Source organism: Lolium perenne, chromosome 5 (assembly GCF_019359855.2).
Source record: "Lolium perenne isolate Kyuss_39 chromosome 5, Kyuss_2.0, whole genome shotgun sequence".
Lineage (NCBI taxonomy): Eukaryota > Viridiplantae > Streptophyta > Magnoliopsida > Poales > Poaceae > Lolium > Lolium perenne.
Window position 1 is genome coordinate 259,931,061 of NC_067248.2, and position 23,432 is coordinate 259,954,492.

The following is a 23,432-nucleotide window of genomic DNA, read 5'->3' on the forward strand; positions in this document are numbered from 1 at the left end:
AAAATTAGTTACTTTTGTTACCATGTCTAGCTCTGAACCTGTTACTTCTTCGCCTGAAGAATTAGTTTTCACTTTTAAACAAGGGGATGAGGAGAGTTTTAAGGATGCTTGGTCTAGAATTTTTACTTCATATCGTAAAACTGAACCTTAAATGACTCTAAGTTTGCTCCTCAGTAATTTTTATTTTGGTCTTATGGTTCGCTATAGATATGCTTTAGATACTTTAGTGGGAGGAGATTTCCTTCATTGCAATGGGGATCAAGCTTTTAATGCCATAAAGAAGTTGGTTGCATCACATGATTCAGCTAATAACTTTGATTCAGTCCTCACTAGCATTTATAGTAGATTAAATAATCTCGAGATAAGTACATCTTGCTTGAATGATAATTATTGCCACGTTCGTAATCATCTTGAACAAGTTTTAGTGAACTCTAAACTCTCAATGTGGGATCCTGCCGTTAAAATTGTCATCGGTGATCGAACTCTCCATGCCTACTGTGATATTATGTATGAATTTTGCCTTATGCCTGAAAGTATTTATAAATATTTGAAACTTTGGGGAGTCGAGGAAGGAGGAGAAGAAATAACTCTCATTGATAACTCTACTATAATTCCTAAAGGAATAGCCGCAGGTGTGCATACAACCATTCTTGGAAGAACAATATCCATTGATTATCTTGTTGTTGAAACAGGAAAACTCACACTCGGAAGATCCCTGCTGAAACTATTGGGAGCAGTCATTGATGTTGGAGAAGGCACTCTGAAATTCACCTCTATACCGGGGGAAACTCATACATTTCCTAAACCAAAGGGAAAGAAGAACAATAAGAAAGGTAAGGGTAAAGCCCAAGGTAATGTTGAAACTTCGTCTCTTGATAATACTTGATACACACTTTCTGCGCCTAGCTGAAAGGTGTTAAAGAAAAGCGCTTATGGGAGACAACCCATATTTTTACCTACAGTACTTTGTTTTTATTTTGTGTCTTGGAAGTTGTTTACTACTGTAGCAACCTCTCCTTATCTTAGTTTTGTGTTTTGTTGTGCCAAGTTAAGCCGTTGATAGAAAAGTAAGTACTAGATTTGGGTTACTGCACAGTTCCAGATTTCTTTGCTGTCACGAATCTGGGTCCACCTCCCTGTAGGTAACTCAGAAAATTAAGCCAATTTACGTGTGTGATCCTCAGATATGTACGCAACTTTCATTCAATTTGAGCATTTTCATTTGAGCAAGTCTGGTGCCATTTTAAAATTCGTCAATACGAACTGTTCTGTTTTGACAGATTCTGCCTTTTATTTCGCATTGCCTCTTTCGCTAAGTTGGATGAATTTCTTTGATCCACTAATGTCCAGTAGCATTATGCAATGTCCAGAAGTGTTAAGAATGATTGTGTCACCTCTGAATATGTCAATTTATAATGTGCACTAACCCTCTAATGAGTTGTTTCGAGTTTGGTGTGGAGGAAGTTTTCAAGGATCAAGAGAGGAGTATGATGCAACATGATCAAGGAGAGTGAAAGCTCTAAGCTTGGGGATGCACCCGGTGGTTCACCCCTGCATATATCAAGAAGACTCAAGCGTCTAAGCTTGGGGATGCCCAAGGCATCCCCTTCTTCATCGACAACATTATCAGGTTCCTCCCCTGAAACTATATTTTTATTCCATCACATCTTATGTGCTTTTTCTTGGAGCGTCGGTTTGTTTTTGTTTTTGTTTTGTTTGAATAAAATGGATCCTAGCATTCACTTTATGGGAGAGAGACACGCTCCGCTGTAGCATATGGACAAGTATGTCCTTGGTTTCTACTCATAGTATTCATGGCGAAGTTTCTCCTTCGTTAAATTGTTATATGGTTGGAATTGGAAAATGATACATGTAGTAATTGCTATAAATGTTTTGGGTAATGTGATACTTGGCAATTGTTGTGCTCATGATTAAGCTCTTGCATCATATGCTTTGCACCCATTAATGAAGAAATACATAGAGCATGCTAAAATTTGGTTTGCATATTTGGTTTCTCTAAGGTCTAGATAATTTCTAGTATTGAGTTTGAACAACAAGGAAGACGGTGTAGAGTCTTATAATGTTTTCAATATGTCTTTTATGTGAGTTTTGCTGCACCGGTTCATCCTTGTGTTTGTTTCAAATAAGCCTTGCTAGCCTAAACCTTGTATCGAGAGGGAATACTTCTCATGCATCCAAAATACTTGAGCCAACCACTATGCCATTTGTGTCCACCATACCTACCTACTACATGGTATTTTCCGCCATTCCAAAGTAAATTGCTTGAGTGCTACCTTTAAAATTCCATCATTCACCTTTGCAATATATAGCTCATGGGACAAATAGCTTAAAAACTATTGTGGTATTGAATATGTAATTATGCACTTTATCTCTTATTAAGTTGCTTGTTGAGCGATAACCATGTTTACTGGGGACGCCATCAACTATTCGTTGTTGAATTTCATGTGAGTTGCTATGCATGTTCGTCTTGTCTGAAGTAAGGGCGATCTACACCGAGTTGAATGGTTTGAGCATGCATATTGTGAGAGAAGAACATTGGGCCGCTAACTAAAGCCATGATCCATGGTGGAAGTTTCAGTTTTGGACAAACATCCTCAAATCTCTAATGAGAAAAGAATTAATTGTTGTTGAATGCTTAAAGCATTAAAAGAGGAGTCCATTATCTGTTGTCTATGTTGTCCCGGTATGGATGTCTAAGTTGAGAATAATCAAAAGCGAGAAATCCAAATGCGAGCTTTCTCCTTAGACCTTTGTACAGGCGGCATAGAGGTACCCCTTTGTGATACTTGGTTAAAGCATATGTATTGCGGTGATAATCCAGGTAGTCCAAGCTAATTAGGACAAGGTGCGGGCACTATTGGTACACTATGCATGAGGCTTGCAACTTATAAGATATAATTTACATGATGCATATGCTTTATTACTACCGTTGACAAAATTGTTTCATGTTTTCAAAATCAAAGCTCTAGCACAAATATAGCAATCGATGCTTTTCCTCTATGAGGACCATTCTTTTGCTTTCAATGTTGAGTCGATTCACCTATTTCTCTCCACCTCAAGAAGCAAACACTTGTGTGAACTGTGCATTGATTCCTACATACTTGCTTATTGCACTTATTATATTACTCTATGTTGACAATATCCATGAGATATACATGTTACAAGTTGAAAGCAACCGCTGAAACTTAATCTTCTTTTGTGTTGCTTCAATACCTTTACTTTGAATTATTGCTTTATGAGTTAACTCTTATGCAAGACTTATTGATGCTTGTCTTGAAGTGCTATTCATGAAAAGTCTTTGCTATATGATTCACTTGTTTACTCATGTCATATACATTGTTTTGATCGCTGCATTCACTACATATGCTTTACAAATAGTATGATCAAGATTATGATGGCATGTCACTCCGAGAAATTATCCGTGTTATCGTTTTCCCCGCTCGGGACGAGCAGAACTAAGCTTGGGGATGCTGATACGTCTCCGACGTATCGATAATTTCTTATGTTCCATGCCACATTATTGATGTTATCTACATGTTTTATGCACACTTTATGTCATATTCGTGCATTTTCTGGAACTAACCTATTAACAAGATGCCGAAGTGCCAGTTTCTGTTTTCTGCTGTTTTTGGTTTCAGAAATCCTAGTAAGGAAATATTCTCGGAATTGGACGAAATCAAAGCCCAGGGGCCTATTTTCTCACGAAGCTTCCGTAAGTCCGAAGGAGAGACGAAGAGGGGCCACGGAGGGGCCACACCCTAGGGCGGCGCGGCCCCCCCTTGGCCGCGCGGCCCTGTGGTGTGGGGCCCCGTGCCGCCTCTTGACCTGCCCTTTCGCCTATAAAAAGTCTCCGTGACGAAAACCCCGCATCGAGAACCACGATACGGAAAACCTTCCAGAGACGCCGCCGCCGCCGATCCCATCTCGGGGGATCCAGAGATCGCCTCCGGCACCCTGCCGGAGAGGGGAATCATCTCCCGGAGGACTCTACGCCGCCATGGTCGCCTCCGGTGTGATGTGTGAGTAGTCTACCCCTGGACTATGGGTCCATAGCAGTAGCTAGATGGTTGTCTTCTCCCCATTGTGCTATCATTGTCGGATCTTGTGAGCTGCCTAACATGATCAAGATCATCTATCCGTAATTCTATATGTTGCGTTTGTTGGGATCCGATGAATAGAGAATACTTGTTATGTTGATTATCAAAGTTATGCTATGTGTTGTTTATGATCTTGCATGCTCTCCGTTACTAGTAGATGCTCTGGCCAAGTAGATGCTTGTAACTCCAAGAGGGAGTATTTATGCTCGATAGTGGGTTCATGCCTGCATTAACACCTGGGACAAAGGATGAGAAAGTTCTAAGGTTGTGTTGAGCTGAAGCCACTATGGATAAAACATTAGTGCTAGGTTCAAGGATGTACTCACTAGTTACATGACGCACCATACTTAATGCAATTGTCTGTAGCTTAGCAACTTAATACCGCCGGGGGTTCGGATGATAACTCGAAGGTGGACTTTTTAGGCATAGATGCAGTTGGATGGCGGTCTATGTACTTTGTCGTAATGCCCAATTAAATCTCACTATACTCATCATGATATGTATGTGCATGGTCATGCTCTCTTTATTTGTCAATTGCCCAACTGTAATTTGTTCACCCAACATGCTGTTCGTCTTATGGGAGAGACACCTCTAGTGAACTGTGGACCCCGGTCCAATTCTCTTTACTGAAATACAATCTCTTGCAATACTTTGTTCTCTTTGTTTTCTGCAAACAATCATCTTCCACACAATACGGTTAACTCTTTGTTACAGCAAGCCGGTGAGATTGACAACCTCACTGTTTCGTTGGGGCAAAGTATCTTGGTTGTGTTGTGCAGGTTCCACGTTGGCGCCGGAATCACTGGTGTTGCGCCGCACTACATCTCGCCGCCATCAACCTTCAACGTGCTTCTTGACTCGTACTGGTCCGATTAAACCTTGGTTTCTTACTGAGGGAAACTTGCCGCTGTGCGCATCACACCTTCCTCTTGGGGTTCCCAACGGACGTGCCAACCACACGCATCAGCCAGCTTGTGGCCCTCCTTCGTCTCTCCTTCGGACTCCGTGAAGCTTCTGGAAAAATAGGGACGTGGCCTTTTGTTTCGCGCAATTCCGAGAATATTTCCTGTGTAGAATTTCTGAAACCAAAAACAGCAGAAAACAGGAACTGGCGCTTCGGCATCTTGTTAATAGGTTAGTACCGGAAAATGCATCAAAATGATATAAAGTAAGAATAAAACATGTGAGTATTGTCGTAAAACTAGCATGGAACATAAGAAATTATAGATACGTTTGAGACGTATCACTCATCAATTAAACTTGTGAGTGAATGGACACAACAGAGTTAGATCGTCACCTGAAGTTGTAAGGAAACAGTATGTGGTCACAGAAATTTTGATCCCTTAGAAACCTTAGAAGGTTTTCCTCCGTCTCCTTGGGCTTACTAGTTAGCGTATGTATATGTACTTTATCTGGGTCAATGAACCCAACATTTAGGATGCCCTTATTTTTACAGACCAGGATCTTCATTCTGCATAATAGAGTAGATAAGGATATAATGAGGATAATTACATGCAATGAACGGAACAACTGAAATAACTGAACAACTTATATGTAGACAACGAATTGAACAACTTACAGACAATAGCAACTCATGAGAGATTTGTCGAGGGCTTCGCAATTTTGCATCTGGAAGAGTTCGTCAAACTCAACATGGATCTCTTCGGGTCGGCCATAGTACTCCCGTGGGACAGTCACCACGATCATTATTCTCCCATTCTTTGCGGCATTCAGGTACCATGCATACAAGTAACGCATATGTGTTGGCAGTTCTTGCAACCTCTCTTTGATGACAAGAGATTCCCCCATGACAAATTTAGGCTTAGGGGCTACAACAGCCTTGGGAAACAACTCGTCTTGGGAAGCCATAATTTCGTCAACACTCATACCCCATTCAGTCGCCCACTTCTTTGCTTCTTCCATACTTTGCTACTGCACCAGGGGAGGAACATTTCCAGATAACACCTTGAGGGGTGGGATCGATTGTTTGGCCTGTTGTCCGAGCTGGGAAACGTCTGATCTTTTCCCGCTTTGCACTTTTCATTGATTTGCTCTCACTTGCACTGCTCATTGATTTGCTCCCACTTCTCCGAGCTGGGGAACGTCTGCTCTTTTTCACTTTCTTCTGCATTGTGCGTAGATAGTCATCAGGCTTATGGTGCAAGTCATATTGCGATGGCAGGGTCAGAAAGTAATTTGCATAGTTTTTTCTGCTTGTCGGTGTATACCGGGGGGGAGGGGGGCTCGGGTTTCTTCTTTTTCATCTGCGCATCATAATGTTCCTTTGCGATCCGTGCGCTTTCCTCGGGGGTAAGATCGTAAGGTCTGATGGGAAGATTCGGATGAGGTACCTTTGGGAGGGGCGACAGTTTTTGCTTTGGGGGGCTCCGTCGTCGGTTAGAACTCATCGACGGAGCATTCTTATTGGCACGCTTCGCGGGCGGCGGCGGCGGAGACGGCCGACCCAAGTCCGGCGGCGAAGATCGAGATGGACTCGCGCTGTGGTGGCCGTAGTCATGGGGTGGGCTTCTTGGAGGTGATGGAGGTGTAGGTGATATGCGACGACTCGGAGGTGGTACTGGTGTTGTCCTTGGCGCCGAGCCTGGAAGCTTGATGTAGTTCTTGTCCCATAGAATGACTCCACCCACTATTTCTCCGAGTGTCTTCTCATCTTCAGGTCCAGGGATGTCAAGCTCCAATTCATTAAACCCCGTTACGATTTCATCCACCACAACTTTAGCATAGCCAGCTGGAATGTCACGGCCATGCCAGCGTGCGTCAGGTGGACAAGGTAAAGCTTGTCCGACCGCCACCTTCATGGATATGTTCTTAAATCTCTGATGGAGCTCACAAGATATTGACTCCTTGATTCCATCCACGGGGTAGCCGGGACCGCCCTCTATCATCCGTTGTGCATTGTCAGCCGGGGCCTACGAGTCAGCCACGCTGCTTTTCCGCTGAGATGGGCCGGCGGTAATATCGAGTGCAGGATCTTGTGGCGGGCGCAGTACTCCTCTAAGTTCGTCAATCTGCTTCTGCTGCTCCTTTTGTCGCTGGTTAAATCTGGCAAGCAACTGGTTCAACTTTTCATTTTGCTCCTCTTCTTGTCGCTTCTTTGCTCTCGCTCGGCTTCTGTAAGTATCTTGGTCTTTGGCAAACCCAAGCCACCACGGGTAAGAAGGGCCAAAGCCTCGTGTTCGTCCTCCGTGTTCGTCATTCCCGAGGACCAGTGTCAGCAAGTCTTTCTCTCTATCGGGACAGAACTTTCTGCTCCCCTCTTTAATTTCTTTCACTATTTTTTTCCAATTTTTCCTCGATACCCTAAGACCATCATTGCAAAGAAGGTCCCCTGTTTCTTCGTCGTATGAACCACCATGCGCAAGGAACCAATTTTTTGTTCTCAATTCCCACTCATCACGGATTGGTTCTGGTTGGATCCCTGTAGCAAGCATATCCTACTCTTGTTTATCCCACTTTGGCATGGCAGTCTCGTAGCCCCCTGGCCCCAATTTGTGGTGATACACCTTGTTCTCAGCATTTTTCTTGTTCTTATGTGATAAGGTCTTGGCATCTTCTGACTCCTTGTACTCCTTAAATGCCTTCCAGTGATTCTCCTGTTTCGATAGATGGCCTTCGAATACTGGCACTTTCTTTTTCTTCAGATACTTGTTCCATAAGTTTTTCTTCCACACCCGGAACAGTTCGGCCATCTTCTTAAGAGTCCAGTGTTTGACTTTCGCCCTCAATTTTTTAGCGACGGCTGTATCCTCGCATTCTGGCAGGTTGAAATGTGCCATGAGGTCATTCCAAAGATCCTCTTTGTACCTTTCGGCGACATACTCATTATCTTCCGCCCCTTTGCGCTTATGCCACTCCCGAACGCTGATCGGGACATGATCCCTAACCAGAACTCCGCATTGTTTCTTAAATACGGAGGCAGCCTACTTGGGTAACTTGGGTTCGCCCGTAGGGGCTATGACCTCAAATGTGTAATGCGTTCGTACATCCAACTTTTTGGTCGGCCCTCGTTTCGTAGCTTTGCTCGATGTGGAGGCCTAAGAGAAGAAACATTCGTCAATTTATATGTATACAACTCAATATATACAGCTCCCTCCAATATTTCCACATATTACTAGTGATCGTGGAACTTCATATATATATATACCTCGCTGGCTTCTCCATCATCAGAGTTATCGCCTTCTCCATCATCGGAGGTGTCGGCTTCTCCATCATCGTAGGCGTCGGCTTCATCCTCACGTCGGTCGACCTCCATTCCATCCTCGGAGGGATTCAGATACGACGGCGGAGATTCAGCTCGTTCAACATCGGGGGCGTCGTGGATTATACCCTCGACAATTTCTTCCTGTTCTAGGTCTCTGGTAGGCGAATCCATATTTTCTGCAAAATGCACACAATGTTATTTCAAAATGCAGGCTATATCATTTTCAAAATAATTATATTTCTATTTGCAAATTAATCCTATTTCTATTTGCAAAATAATCCTATCACATTCTACTTTGCAAAAATAATCCTATTTCTATCACATTCTATTTGTCCTAATAATACAACTATTTCTATTGCATATAAAACTAACAAATATAAAACTAATAATAATAGTTCATATATAAAATTTTCCCTATTGCATATAAAACTTATAAATATAAAATTTTCCCTATTGCATATAAAACTAACAAATATAAAACTAATAATAATAGTTCATATATAAAATTTCCCCTATTGCATATCTATATACCTAATAAGGGTTTCTCACTCAGTCGTTCGTCCAACTTTTATTGGATGGATTTATCCTCCCACCAAATCACATAATACACCAAATTGACATTTACCGTTTCATTTTTTCTTTTTGATTCTCCAGCCGAGAGCAGAGAACTGCTATGCCCGAAAGGACACGAGCGGCGCGCATCGCGCCGCTGGCTAGGCCTGCGCCGTCGGCGCTCCTCCTGGGCGCCTACCGCCGTCGGAAAACCTCCCATCATCGTCCAGCTTCCCGCCGCCAGAGACACTCCGGCTAGGCCGCCGCCGCCAGAGACCCTTGTACAATGTCTCGATGGGTTTTCCTTCCAATCCCCATCCTGATGACACCCATTGTTCTCCGGCAAGCGGCCCCAACTTCCTCATCAGCGGGAGGAACGGTACACGCCCGACGCCGATATCTCACCTTAAGGTCCAGCCCGTCCCGCCGCCTTCCGATTTGGCCCCTTTCTTGACCTCCTGTTGTTCTCCGCCCTAACCAGCTCGCCGCCTCTAAGACACAGCCACGGCGCGGGCGAGATGGACATGGACAAGATCGGCGAAGGAGCGAACGAGATTGGAGGTGACAAAGCTGTTGTGGACGTAGCCGAGGAGGGCGGGGCGGGCGTGGAGCTCGTCGCGGCCCTGATCTGGAACGGCGGTCTCGCACGCTGCTGCCCCAGGAGCTCCAGGCTGCCGCTGCTCCTCAGCGCGCATGGCTGTTGTTGCCGATCTAGCCGTGGCTCGCGCGTGTTCTGTATTAAGGCAGCCAACAGCGCCCAGCTCTGCTCCGGTTAGCTAGCGCAGGCCAAGTTCAGTACCAGACTTTGTAGTCGAAGTTCAGGACTAATGCGAACAAACTGAAATCAAGGTGGAGAGATAACCTGAATTGGTGCTACACCCAAGCTGCGCATTCCGAATGTTGTATTGTGATAGGTGACTACGCGAGTGTATATAGAAGATTTTGTGTACTTCTTGTACATTGTTTAGAAGAAATTTGAGTATCTATTCTTGCACATTTATATAGGAGTTTTTTTTCATTTGTATATGCATATGTACATAAAATTCGAATTTCAATTTAAATAATTTGAATATTTATCTAAAAATATGCAAAACCATATATTTTTTGAATTAATGTGTTTGAATCGTGGACTTAACTTTGGTATTTTCTACTCGAAATGCAAATTACAGTTATTGTCTAAAAATATTCACTCCAATATATATGTTTAAGTTAATGTTGTTTGGATCGAGGATTTAACTTTGATATTCCTTTTTTGAGAAACAGTGTTCTCGGACTCACGTGCCAACCACCCCCCACCCACACTCACACTGTTTCTCCCATATGTAGCACGCCAAAATCCTTCCACACAATAAAGATAAACCATTGCAACAAACGTGCAAATTCCCCGGGAGGAGGCGGCGTCCGACGCTGGCTGTGACCGGGATGAGCGAAAGCGTTCGACAGTGGCCTACAAGGATGAGGAGCAGCAGCGTACGATGCTGGACATGACGACGGAAGGAGGTGGCGAAGCCTTGCTCTAGATGTGACGGGGGATGAGAGAGATGTCGTCGATCTGTAGGACGAGGAAGAGAGAGGCGTGGCTTGGGACGCTGAGGTCATAGTCTTGGGAACGATTGGGAATTGGGTCACGGCCTTTTATTTTTACCTTTTCTTTAGGATGCCTAATTTTTTACCTGGGTCATGGTCGTGGGTGGTGGGCTTGGGTAGTTGGGTAGTTTTTTCAATTCACTTATGTACTATTTAGATCATGTCAAGTGAAGGTGCTATAATGATCATGTATATGCTTCTTTCATAACAAAGTGAACCCTCTATGTATGCATCTTCCCAAAGATATAGCACAACACCAACTTATCTTATGGGTATCAAGATTTAAAGTAAAGCACTACGGTATTACTTCATAAAGTATATGCTAAAGAAAGTAAACCCCTTCTGATACATCTTTTGGAGATATAACCAAATTAAGTTCTTGGCAACAATTTTGAAGCTAAAGATTGAGTGTTCATGCAACGTTAAACACATGTTCCTCATGATGAGTATGCACCCCCATTTATGTTTTTCGCACGAAGATGACGCCGGTACTCCCCAATAGCCCAAATGGGGAACAAGTTGCGGTAGTTGGGGTAGTTGAAGAAAAGGGAGCAGTTGAAGCATCCAACGTGTTCCTATCATCAAAACGCAAGCACGATTACATAGTCCCTATGGATGATCTAATATCGGTACATCATAATTGTACGACATTTTTCAAAGTCTCTAACACAACATCTATCAAATAACCGCTGAAACCGAAAATGAAGCTAACAATTTTTCATAATGGTGTTATCACAAATCAAAAGGGAACTTACTTGTTGGGAAATTCTCCGTATCCATCTGCATATTGATCAATTCTTTTGCAGCACGATGCAATGGTGTTGGATCTCGTTCAATCTGGTATGCAAGTAAGTAAATCATATTAGTTTGATAAACATCATATTCATGCCACAATTGAATTAGACGTATTGAACGTACCTGTCCAGCATATATTAAAGTCAGCATTGCCCAAGAAGTATTCACTGCATGAGCACGGTCACCTTCGATATTTACATACACCTATTTTCATAACGGAGTACAATTTAGTGAAAATTAAACATGTAGTATTGATAATTAGAAACATAATTTAATATTTTACTCCCTCCTTGCCAAAATATAGTGTGTATACGTATTTTGAAGTCACGTAATGTAAAGTCTATAATTTAAGTATCAACATGTATAATACTAAATTAATATTATTGGATTCATAATGATGTATATTAATACAATATATATTTTGGTGTTGTACATATTGATTCTTTTTCAATAAACTTTACGAAAGTTTATATCGTTTGACTTTGAAGAACTAATATGCACTACATTGTGGTAAGGAGGGAGTATTGAATCAAATTATAATGGAGCATAGCTTGTTTCTTATGAAATGGAATGATAACATGCTAAGATAGAAGTTCCATATATATAAGATGAATCCAGTGAGCGATGCCTTCAATTCAACCTCATGCTTATTAACCACAATTTCAACAGAGTGCATCTTATAAATTAATCTGGAAGCAATATTGTCCACAAACGGATATATTTTTATTATGAGCAATCATAAATGAAAGAAACAATAAAAAAACAAATAGTGTTTACCTTTGCTTCATTAGATACATGACTTTCTCCCCATCCACCAGTAATGAGCTGCTTTGATAATATAAAGTGACATGCTTTCCTGATGGAACAACTATTCTCGTATGTTCTTCCAGCACCAACTAATGCTTTAACTGAAAAGAAGGCTCCATAGGTGAAACACACACCCCAAGTTCCTATCCTGCCAAAATACTTATTGTGTTATGGAGTTTCTAAAGAGAAGCAAGAATGTTTTTTGTATGGTAGTAACACAAGACTATGACAAACCATGAACCATCTTCTCCTTGTGTGTTCTCAATAAATGTTGTTGCGTTTTTTATACATGTTGCAATCTCCTTAGTACGGTAACTAGAATCTAGTTCTTTGAACAACATCAAAGCTTGAAGAACCGATGAAGTGCATTCGGGATATCTGCCAATTTAATCATACGCAATGAGTTTGTTTCTCTAGTTCAAATGAAAAGAGTTTTATTAGAATTGTCTGTTTGTTGCACGCATCACTTACGGATGATCAACGATCATGTTTGGAAAACTCTCACAAGGATTGAGGACCTAGATCATCAAAAGGAACACATTAGCACATAGCTATAAAATTTTGGGATATGACTCATGCAGGGTAAATTATTGAATATAAGACCATCAAAACATGCCAAAAATAATTAATCTATTAATATTTGCAGTCATATATGGCATAAGTATTTTATTTAAGAGCTGCAAGTTTGTTAATATGGGAGAAATGTCATGATATTGTAACAAATGAAGCAACGACAAGATAAAAAAAAATGTTAGGATGTAAGAAATACTGAAATAGTGGGTCACTATAATCTTGATGGTTCACCCTACATTCATAAAGACAAGAGTAGAAGTTTGTAAAATCTTACCTCTATCCAAGCAGAAGTTCTTTTACATTCATATGTAGAAAAGGTACCATCTTTGTTCTACAAGGAATAATGGTAAGTTGTTAACCAGACCTTCACACCTTAGAACAATGCCAGTGAATATGGAAAAAAATTAAACGGACATGATATGCGTTATAGTAACTATCAGATCTCCTAATTACTATCTAAAGATGCCGGAACATTATGCAAACTTGTGAATGCATTTTGATTTTGCAAAATTCATAAACTAAGGCTGCCAAATTATTTAGATACATGGTGTCACCATAATTTTTGTAGGATAGATTTGTTTCATATCTCCTCACTAGACATAACTACTAACATTTGAAATTTCTTATCATACATACACATAACCATTTAAGACTGTTACAATTTTCATAGATATAATAACACATGCTAAGAAATTGCAAAATCATTCATGTTGCATGAATTGATTTGGAAAATTTGTACCAGAAAAGATAGAAGGCAATCAACAGCATCATGCACCCTTTCGATTTCTATTGGGTTACCGACAAGGTTGCTAGAGATCTTTGACAGCAAAAGTAAGGCCTGTAAATGAAATTATGTAAGGTCTTCTTGCATATAAGAAATTAAGAGAATAAACAACTTACAAAGTGAGCTTTCTGTTAGTGTATCATCTTGTGGGATATTACTTATTAAGTAAGGTTATATGATAGTACTTACTACTTACTAGCAAATAACAAACTTTACCTTTTGATATTAGGACAAGAAACTAAATAAAAATGTAATAACCTTAAGTGCTTCTGCAGTAGTGTCTGATACAGTCCAACCATTGTCCGCACTCGAAAGGGTCCATGAACCTTTCGATCTGTGGCGATGTGAGTAACTTTCATCGCCAGGATGATTCCAAAGAACCTTCATGTATGCACATGCACATTGTGTTAATTTTATGTTCAACAATTCTTACTTTGACAATTCAAATGATTAGAAGGTGACAAAGAATCACTGGTGTTGCGCCGCACTACATCTCACCGCCATCAACCTTCAACGTGCTTCTTGACTCCTACTGGTCCGATTAAACCTTGGTTTCTTACTGAGGGAAACTTGCCGCTGTGCGCATCACACCTTCCTCTTGGGGTTCCCAACGGACGTGCCAACCACACGCATCAAGCAAATTTCTGGCGCCGTTGCCGGGGAGATCAAGACACGCTGCAAGGGGAGTCTCCACTTCTCAATCTCTTTACTTTGTTTTTGTCTTGCTTAGTTTTATTTACTACTTTGTTTGCTGCACTAAATCAAAATACAAAAAAATTAGTTGCTAGTTTTACTTTACTTGTTATCTTGTTTGCTATATCAAAAACACAAAAAAATTAGTTTACTTGCATTTATTCTATCTAGTTTGCTTTATTGTCTTGCACTCTATATTAAAATACAAAAAAAAAAAATTAGTTACTTTTGTTACCATGTCTAGCTCTGAACCTGTTACTTCTTCGCCTGAAGAATTAGTTTTCACTTTTAAACAAGGGGATGAGGAGAGTTTTAAGGATGCTTGGTCTAGAATTTTTACTTCATATCGTAAAACTGAACCTTAAATGACTCTAAGTTTGCTCCTCAGTAATTTTTATTTTGGTCTTATGGTTCGCTATAGATATGCTTTAGATACTTTAGTGGGAGGAGATTTCCTTCATTGCAATGGGGATCAAGCTTTTAATGCCATAAAGAAGTTGGTTGCATCACATGATTCAGCTAATAACTTTGATTCAGTCCTCACTAGCATTTATAGTAGATTAAATAATCTCGAGATAAGTACATCTTGCTTGAATGATAATTATTGCCACGTTCGTAATCGTCTTGAACAAGTTTTAGTGAACTCTAAACTCTCAATGTGGGATCCTGCCATTAAAATTGTCATCGGTGATCGAACTCTCCATGCCTACTGTGATATTATGTATGAATTTTGCCTTATGCCTGAAAGTATTTATAAATATTTGAAACTTTGGGGAGTCGAGGAAGGAGGAGAAGAAATAACTCTCATTGATAACTCTACTATAATTCCTAAAGGAATAGCCGCAGGTGTGCATACAACCATTCTTGGAAGAACAATATCCATTGATTATCTTGTTGTTGAAACAGGAAAACTCACACTCGGAAGATCCCTGCTGAAACTATTGGGAGCAGTCATTGATGTTGGAGAAGGCACTCTGAAATTCACCTCTATACCGGGGGAAACTCATACATTTCCTAAACCAAAGGGAAAGAAGAACAATAAGAAAGGTAAGGGTAAAGCCCAAGGTAATGTTGAAACTTCGTCTCTTGATAATACTTGATACACACTTTCTGCGCCTAGCTGAAAGGCGTTAAAGAAAAGCGCTTATGGGAGACAACCCATATTTTTACCTACAGTACTTTGTTTTTATTTTGTGTCTTGGAAGTTGTTTACTACTGTAGCAACCTCTCCTTATCTTAGTTTTGTGTTTTGTTGTGCCAAGTTAAGCCGTTGATAGAAAAGTAAGTACTAGATTTGGGTTACTGCACAGTTCCAGATTTCTTTGCTGTCACGAATCTGGGTCCACCTCCCTGTAGGTAACTCAGAAAATTAAGCCAATTTACGTGTGTGATCCTCAGATATGTACGCAACTTTCATTCAATTTGAGCATTTTCATTTGAGCAAGTCTGGTGCCATTTTAAAATTCGTCAATACGAACTGTTCTGTTTTGACAGATTCTGCCTTTTATTTCGCATTGCCTCTTTCGCTAAGTTGGATGAATTTCTTTGATCCACTAATGTCCAGTAGCATTATGCAATGTCCAGAAGTGTTAAGAATGATTGTGTCACCTCTGAATATGTCAATTTATAATGTGCACTAACCCTCTAATGAGTTGTTTCGAGTTTGGTGTGGAGGAAGTTTTCAAGGATCAAGAGAGGAGTATGATGCAACATGATCAAGGAGAGTGAAAGCTCTAAGCTTGGGGATGCACCCGGTGGTTCACCCCTGCATATATCAAGAAGACTCAAGCGTCTAAGCTTGGGGATGCCCAAGGCATCCCCTTCTTCATCGACAACATTATCAGGTTCCTCCCCTGAAACTATATTTTTATTCCATCACATCTTATGTGCTTTTTCTTGGAGCGTCGGTTTGTTTTTGTTTTTGTTTTGTTTGAATAAAATGGATCCTAGCATTCACTTTATGGGAGAGAGACACGCTCCGCTGTAGCATATGGACAAGTATGTCCTTGGTTTCTACTCATAGTATTCATGGCGAAGTTTCTCCTTCGTTAAATTGTTATATGGTTGGAATTGGAAAATGATACATGTAGTAATTGCTATAAATGTTTTGGGTAATGTGATACTTGGCAATTGTTGTGCTCATGATTAAGCTCTTGCATCATATGCTTTGCACCCATTAATGAAGAAATACATAGAGCATGCTAAAATTTGGTTTGCATATTTGGTTTCTCTAAGGTCTAGATAATTTCTAGTATTGAGTTTGAACAACAAGGAAGACGGTGTAGAGTCTTATAATGTTTTCAATATGTCTTTTATGTGAGTTTTGCTGCACCGGTTCATCCTTGTGTTTGTTTCAAATAAGCCTTGCTAGCCTAAACCTTGTATCGAGAGGGAATACTTCTCATGCATCCAAAATACTTGAGCCAACCACTATGCCATTTGTGTCCACCATACCTACCTACTACATGGTATTTTCCGCCATTCCAAAGTAAATTGCTTGAGTGCTACCTTTAAAATTCCATCATTCACCTTTGCAATATATAGCTCATGGGACAAATAGCTTAAAAACTATTGTGGTATTGAATATGTAATTATGCACTTTATCTCTTATTAAGTTGCTTGTTGAGCGATAACCATGTTTACTGGGGACGCCATCAACTATTCATTGTTGAATTTCATGTGAGTTGCTATGCATGTTCGTCTTGTCTGAAGTAAGGGTGATCTACACTGAGTTGAATGGTTTGAGCATGCATATTGTGAGAGAAGAACATTGGGCCGCTAACTAAAGCCATGATCCATGGTGGAAGTTTCAGTTTTGGACAAACATCCTCAAATCTCTAATGAGAAAAGAATTAATTGTTGTTGAATGCTTAAAGCATTAAAAGAGGAGTCCATTATCTGTTGTCTATGTTGTCCCGGTATGGATGTCTAAGTTGAGAATAATCAAAAGCGAGAAATCCAAATGCGAGCTTTCTCCTTAGACCTTTGTACAGGCGGCATAGAGGTACCCCTTTGTGATACTTGGTTAAAGCATATGTATTGCGGTGATAATCCAGGTAGTCCAAGCTAATTAGGACAAGGTGCGGGCACTATTGGTACACTATGCATGAGGCTTGCAACTTATAAGATATAATTTACATGATGCATATGCTTTATTACTACCGTTGACAAAATTGTTTCATGTTTTCAAAATCAAAGCTCTAGCACAAATATAGCAATCGATGCTTTTCCTCTATGAGGACCATTCTTTTGCTTTCAATGTTGAGTCAGTTCACCTATTTCTCTCCACCTCAAGAAGCAAACACTTGTGTGAACTGTGCATTGATTCCTACATACTTGCTTATTGCACTTATTATATTACTCTATGTTGACAATATCCATGAGATATACATGTTACAAGTTGAAAGCAACCGCTGAAACTTAATCTTCTTTTGTGTTGCTTCAATACCTTTACTTTGAATTATTGCTTTATGAGTTAACTCTTATGCAAGACTTATTGATGCTTGTCTTGAAGTGCTATTCATGAAAAGTCTTTGCTATATGATTCACTTGTTTACTCATGTCATATACATTGTTTTGATCGCTGCATTCACTACATATGCTTTACAAATAGTATGATCAAGATTATGATGGCATGTCACTCCGTAAATTATCTGTGTTATCGTTTTACCTCGCTCGGGACGAGCAGAACTAAGCTTGGGGATGCTGATACGTCTCCGACGTATCGATAATTTCTTATGTTCCATGCCACATTATTGATGTTATCTACATGTTTTATGCACACTTTATGTCATATTCGTGCATTTTCTGGAACTAACCTATTAACAAGATGCCGAAGTGCCGATTCTTTGTTTTCTGCTGTTTTTGGTTTCAGAAATCCTAGTAAGGAAATATTCTCGGAATTGACGAAATCAAAGCCCAGGGGCCTATTTTCTCACGAAGCTTCCAGAAGTCCGAAGGAGAGACGAAGAGGGGCCACGGAGGGGCCACACCCTAGGGCGGCGCAGCCCCCCCCTTGGCCGCGCGGCCCTGTGGTGTGGGGCCCCCGTGCCGCCTCTTGACCTGCCCTTTCGCCTATAAAAAGTCTCCGTGACGAAAACCCCAGTACCGAGAACCCCGATACGGAAAACCTTCCCGCGACGCCGCCGCCGCCGATCCCATCTCGGGGGATCCAGGAGATCGCCTCCGGCACCCTGCCGGAGAGGGGAATCATCTCCCGGAGGACTCTACGCCGCCATGGTCGCCTCCGGTGTGATGTGTGAGTAGTCTACCCCTGGACTATGGGTCCATAGCAGTAGCTAGATGGTTGTCTTCTCCCCATTGTGCTATCATTGTCGGATCTTGTGAGCTGCCTAACATGATCAAGATCATCTATCTGTAATTCTATATGTTGCGTTTGTTGGGATCCGATGAATAGAGAATACTTGTTATGTTGATTATCAAAGTTATGCTATGTGTTGTTTATGATCTTGCATGCTCTCCGTTACTAGTAGATGCTCTGGCCAAGTAGATGCTTGTAACTCCAAGAGGGAGTATTTATGCTCGATAGTGGGTTCATGCCTCGCATTAACACACAGGGACGATGTGAGAAAGTTCTAAGGTTGTGTTGTGCTGTTGCCACTAGGGATAAAACATTAGTGCTATGTTCAAGGATGTAGTCACTAGTTACATTACGCACCATACTTAATGCAATTGTCTGTTGTTAGCAACTTAATACTGGAAGGGGTTCGGATGATAACCTGAAGGTGGACTTTTTAGGCATAGATGCAGTTGGATGGCGGTCTATGTACTTTGTCGTAATGCCCAATTAAATCTCACTATACTCATCATGATATGTATGTGCATGGTCATGCTCTCTTTATTTGTCAATTGCCCAACTGTAATTTGTTCACCCAACATGCTGTTCGTCTTATGGGAGAGACACCTCTAGTGAACTGTGGACCCCGGTCCAATTCTCTTTACTGAAATACAATCTACTGCAATACTGTTCTACTGTTTTCTGCAAATAATCATCTTCCACACAATACGGTTAACTCTTTGTTACAGCAAGCCGGTGAGATTGACAACCTCACTGTTTCGTTGGGGCAAAGTATCTTGGTTGTGTTGTGCAGGTTCCACGTTGGCGCCGGAATCACTGGTGTTGCGCCGCACTACATCTCGCCGCCATCAACCTTCAACGTGCTTCTTGACTCGTACTGGTCCGATTAAACCTTGGTTTCTTACTGAGGGAAACTTGCCGCTGTGCGCATCACACCTTCCTCTTGGGGTTCCCAACGGACGTGCCAACCACACGCATCAGCCAGCTTGTGGCCCTCCTTCGTCTCTCCTTCGGACTCCGTGAAGCTTCTGGAAAAATAGGGACGTGGCCTTTTGTTTCGCGCAATTCCGAGAATATTTCCTGTGTAGAATTTCTGAAACCAAAAACAGCAGAAAACAGGAACTGGCGCTTCGGCATCTTGTTAATAGGTTAGTACCGGAAAATGCATCAAAATGATATAAAGTAAGAATAAAACATGTGAGTATTGTCATAAAACTAGCATGGAACATAAGAAATTATAGATACGTTTGAGACGTATCACTCATCAATTAAACTTGTGAGTGAATGGACACAACAGAGTTAGATCGTCACCTGAAGTTGTAAGGAAACAGTATGTGGTCACAGAAATTTTGATCCCTTAGAAACCTTAGAAGGTTTTCCTCCGTCTCCTTGGGCTTACTAGTTAGCGTATGTATATGTACTTTATCTGGGTCAATGAACCCAACATTTAGGATGCCCTTATTTTTACAGACCAGGATCTTCATTCTGCATAATAGAGTAGATAAGGATATAATGAGGATAATTACATGCAATGAACGGAACAACTGAAATAACTGAACAACTTATATGTAGACAACGAATTGAACAACTTACAGACAATAGCAACTCATGAGAGATTTGTCGAGGGCTTCGCAATTTTGCATCTGGAAGAGTTCGTCAAACTCAACATGGATCTCTTCGGGTCGGCCATAGTACTCCCGTGGGACAGTCACCACGATCATTATTCTCCCATTCTTTGCGGCATTCAGGTACCATGCATACAAGTAACGCATATGTGTTGGCAGTTCTTGCAACCTCTCTTTGATGACAAGAGATTCCCCCATGACAAATTTAGGCTTAGGGGCTACAACAGCCTTGGGAAACAACTCGTCTTGGGAAGCCATAATTTCGTCAACACTCATACCCCATTCAGTCGCCCACTTCTTTGCTTCTTCCATACTTTGCTACCGCACCGGGGAGGAACATTTCCAGATAACACCTTGAGGGGTGGGATCGATTGTTTGGCCTGTTGTCCGAGCTGGGAAACGTCTGATCTTTTCCCGCTTTGCACTTTTCATTGATTTGCTCTCACTTGCACTGCTCATTGATTTGCTCCCACTTCTCCGAGCTGGGGAACGTCTGCTCTTTTTCACTTTCTTCTGCATTGTGCGTAGATAGTCATCAGGCTTATGGTGCAAGTCATATTGCGATGGCAGGGTCAGAAAGTAATTTGCATAGTTTTTTCTGCTTGTCGGTGTATACCGGGGGGGAGGGGGGCTCGGGTTTCTTCTTTTTCATCTGCGCATCATAATGTTCCTTTGCGATCCGTGCGCTTTCCTCGGGGGTAAGATCGTAAGGTCTGATGGGAAGATTCGGATGAGGTACCTTTGGGAGGGGCGACAGTTTTTTGCTTTGGGGGGCTCCGTCGTCGGTTAGAACTCATCGACGGAGCATTCTTATTGGCACGCTTCGCGGGCGGCGGCGGCGGAGACGGCCGACCCAAGTCCGGCGGCGAAGATCGAGATGGACTCGCGCTGTGGTGGCCGTAGTCATGGGGTGGGCTTCTTGGAGGTGATGGAGGTGTAGGTGATATGCGACGACTCGGAGGTGGTACTGGTGTTGTCCTTGGCGCCGAGCCTGGAAGCTTGATGTAGTTCTTGTCCCATAGAATGACTCCACCCACTATTTCTCCGAGTGTCTTCTCATCTTCAGGTCCAGGGATGTCAAGCTCCAATTCATTAAACCCCGTTACGATTTCATCCACCACAACTTTAGCATAGCCAGCTGGAATGTCACGGCCATGCCAGCGTGCGTCAGGTGGACAAGGTAAAGCTTGTCCGACCGCCACCTTCATGGATATGTTCTTAAATCTCTGATGGAGCTCACAAGATATTGACTCCTTGATTCCATCCACGGGGTAGCCGGGACCGCCCTCTATCATCCGTTGTGCATTGTCAGCCGGGGCCTACGAGTCAGCCACGCTGCTTTTCCGCTGAGATGGGCCGGCGGTAATATCGAGTGCAGGATCTTGTGGCGGGCGCAGTACTCCTCTAAGTTCGTCAATCTGCTTCTGCTGCTCCTTTTTGTAGGATAACGTTGCATAGAAAACAAAAATTTTCCTATCGCGAACATGCAATCCAAGCCAAGATGCAATCTAGAAGACGGTAGCAACGAGGGGATGATCAAGACTGACCCTTGAAGAGATTCCAAAGCCTATAAGAGTAGGCTCTTATTGCTGCGGTAGACGATCACTTGCCACTTGCAAAAGCGCGTAGAAGATCTTGATCACGATCGCTTCCGGCGCCACGAACGGGCAGCACCTCCGTACTCGGTCACACGTTCGGTTGTTGATGAAGACGACGTCCACCTCCCCGTTCCAGCGGGCAGCGGAAGTAGTAGCTCCTCTTGAATCTGACAGCACGACGGCGTGGTGTTGGTGGTGGTGGAGAAATCCGGCGGAGCTTCGCTTAAGCGTGCGGGATGTGGTGGAGGAGAGAGACCGCTAGGGTTTGGGGAGAGAGGGGGGTTGGGCGCCGGCCCTCTAAGGGGTGCGGCCAAGGCTGAGCCAAAGAGTGGCTGCCCCCCTCCCTCTCCTCCTCATTATATAGGTGGAAGCCCCAAGAGTTCTAGTCCAAGTCTTCGAATAAGACCCCAACACTAAAACCTCCCATATGTGGGAAACCTACTCAAGGAGGGAGTCCTACCCAAGGTGGGACTCCCACCTTTCCTTGAGGTGGGTTGGCCGGCCACCCTAGGGGAGTCCATCTTGGACTCCTCCCCTTTAGGGTTGGCTGGTCATGCAAGGTGGAGTCCCTCCGGGACTCTACTTTCCATGGTGATTTCTTCCGGACTTTTCTAGAACCTTCTAGAACCTGCCATAAATGCACCGGATCATTTCCAAACTTGGAATATGACTTCCTATATATGAATCTTATTCTCCGGACCATTCCGGAACTCCTCGTGATGTCCGGGATCTCATCCGGGACTCCGAACAAATATTCGAACTCCATTCCATATTCAAGTTCTACCATTTCAACATCCAACTTTAAGTGTGTCACCCTACGGTTCGTGAATTATGCGGACATGGTTGAGTACTCACTCCGACCAATAACCAATAGCGGGATCTGGAGATCCATAATGGCTCCCACATATTCAACGATGACTTCAGTGATCGAATGAACCATTCACATACGATACCAATTCCCTTTGTCACGCGATATTTTACTTGTCCGAGGTTTGATCATCGGTATCACTCTATACCTTGTTCAACCTCGTCTCATGACAAGTACTCTTTACTCGTACCGTGGTATGTGGTCTCTTATGAACTTATTCATATGCTTGCAAGACATTAGACGACATTCCACCGAGAGGGCCCAGAGTATATCTATCCGTCATCGGGATGGACAAATCCCACTGTTGATCCATATGCCTCAACTCATACTTTCCGGATACTTAATCCCACCTTTATAACCACCCATTTACGCAGTGGCATTTGGTGTAATCAAAGTACCTTTCCGGTATAAGTGATTTACATGATCTCATGGTCATAAGGACTAGGTAACTATGTATCGAAAGCTTATAGCAAATAACTTAATGACGAGATCTTTATGCTACGCTTAATTGGGTGTGTCCATTACATCATTCATATAATGATATAACCTTGTTATTAATAATATCCAATGTTCATGATTATGAAACTAATCATCCATTAATCAACAAGCTAGTTTAAGAGGCATACTAGGGACTTTTTGTTTGTCTACATATCACACATGTACTAATGTTTCGGTTAATACAATTATAGCATGATATATAAACATTTATCATAAACATAAAGATATAAATAATAACCACTTTATTATTGCCTCTAGGGCATATCTCCCTCAGTCTCCCACTTGCACTAGAGTCAATAATCTAGTTTACATTTGTAAAGATATAACACCTTGGCCTTATGGTGCTTTATCATGTATTGCTCACGGGAGAGGTTTTTAGTCAATGGATCTGACA

General features: G+C 42.0%; 1 protein-coding gene and 3 long non-coding RNA genes across 4 annotated transcripts; 1 reads left to right on the forward strand and 3 right to left on the reverse strand.

Moving 5' to 3' along the window:
* Positions 1-5,328: 5,328 nt before the first annotated feature.
* On the reverse strand, positions 5,329-8,634 carry LOC139831141 (uncharacterized). Its single transcript, XR_011745808.1, has 3 exons — positions 8,284-8,634; positions 5,698-8,173; positions 5,329-5,589 (listed from the first exon to the last, which is right to left on the reverse strand). It is a non-coding gene; the product is annotated as an uncharacterized lncRNA (long non-coding RNA).
* Positions 8,635-8,994: 360 nt separating this feature from the next.
* LOC127302866 (uncharacterized) lies at positions 8,995-9,910 on the forward strand. Its single transcript, XR_007853150.2, has 2 exons — positions 8,995-9,303; positions 9,395-9,910. It is a non-coding gene; the product is annotated as an uncharacterized lncRNA (long non-coding RNA).
* Positions 9,911-11,211: 1,301 nt separating this feature from the next.
* LOC139831834 (achilleol B synthase-like) lies at positions 11,212-13,853 on the reverse strand. The gene is made up of 8 exons (XM_071821182.1): positions 13,697-13,853; positions 13,394-13,492; positions 12,929-12,985; positions 12,553-12,599; positions 12,316-12,459; positions 12,052-12,229; positions 11,398-11,478; positions 11,212-11,316 (listed from the first exon to the last, which is right to left on the reverse strand). Exons 1-8 carry the CDS (start codon positions 13,823-13,825, stop codon positions 11,212-11,214), a joined length of 840 nt encoding a protein of 279 aa, XP_071677283.1. The 5' UTR covers positions 13,826-13,853.
* Positions 13,854-19,105: 5,252 nt separating this feature from the next.
* Positions 19,106-21,486, reverse strand: LOC139831142 (uncharacterized). The gene is made up of 2 exons (XR_011745809.1): positions 20,043-21,486; positions 19,106-19,934 (listed from the first exon to the last, which is right to left on the reverse strand). It is a non-coding gene; the product is annotated as an uncharacterized lncRNA (long non-coding RNA).
* Positions 21,487-23,432: the final 1,946 nt, after the last annotated feature.

What these genes read in the sequence shown, in the direction of transcription:
- LOC139831834 (XM_071821182.1), bottom strand. Translation starts at nt 13,825, where the DNA reads ATGAAGGTTCTTTGGAATCATCCTGGCGATGAAAGTTACTCACATCGC. An exon ending in ATTGCCTTCTATCTTTTCTG is followed by an intron (nt 12,986 to 13,393) that starts GTACAAATTTTC and finishes TATTCCTTGTAG; the next exon opens with AACAAAGATGGTACCTTTTC. An exon ending in AACATGATCGTTGATCATCC is followed by an intron (nt 12,460 to 12,552) that starts GTAAGTGATGCG and finishes TTAAATTGGCAG; the next exon opens with ATATCCCGAATGCACTTCAT.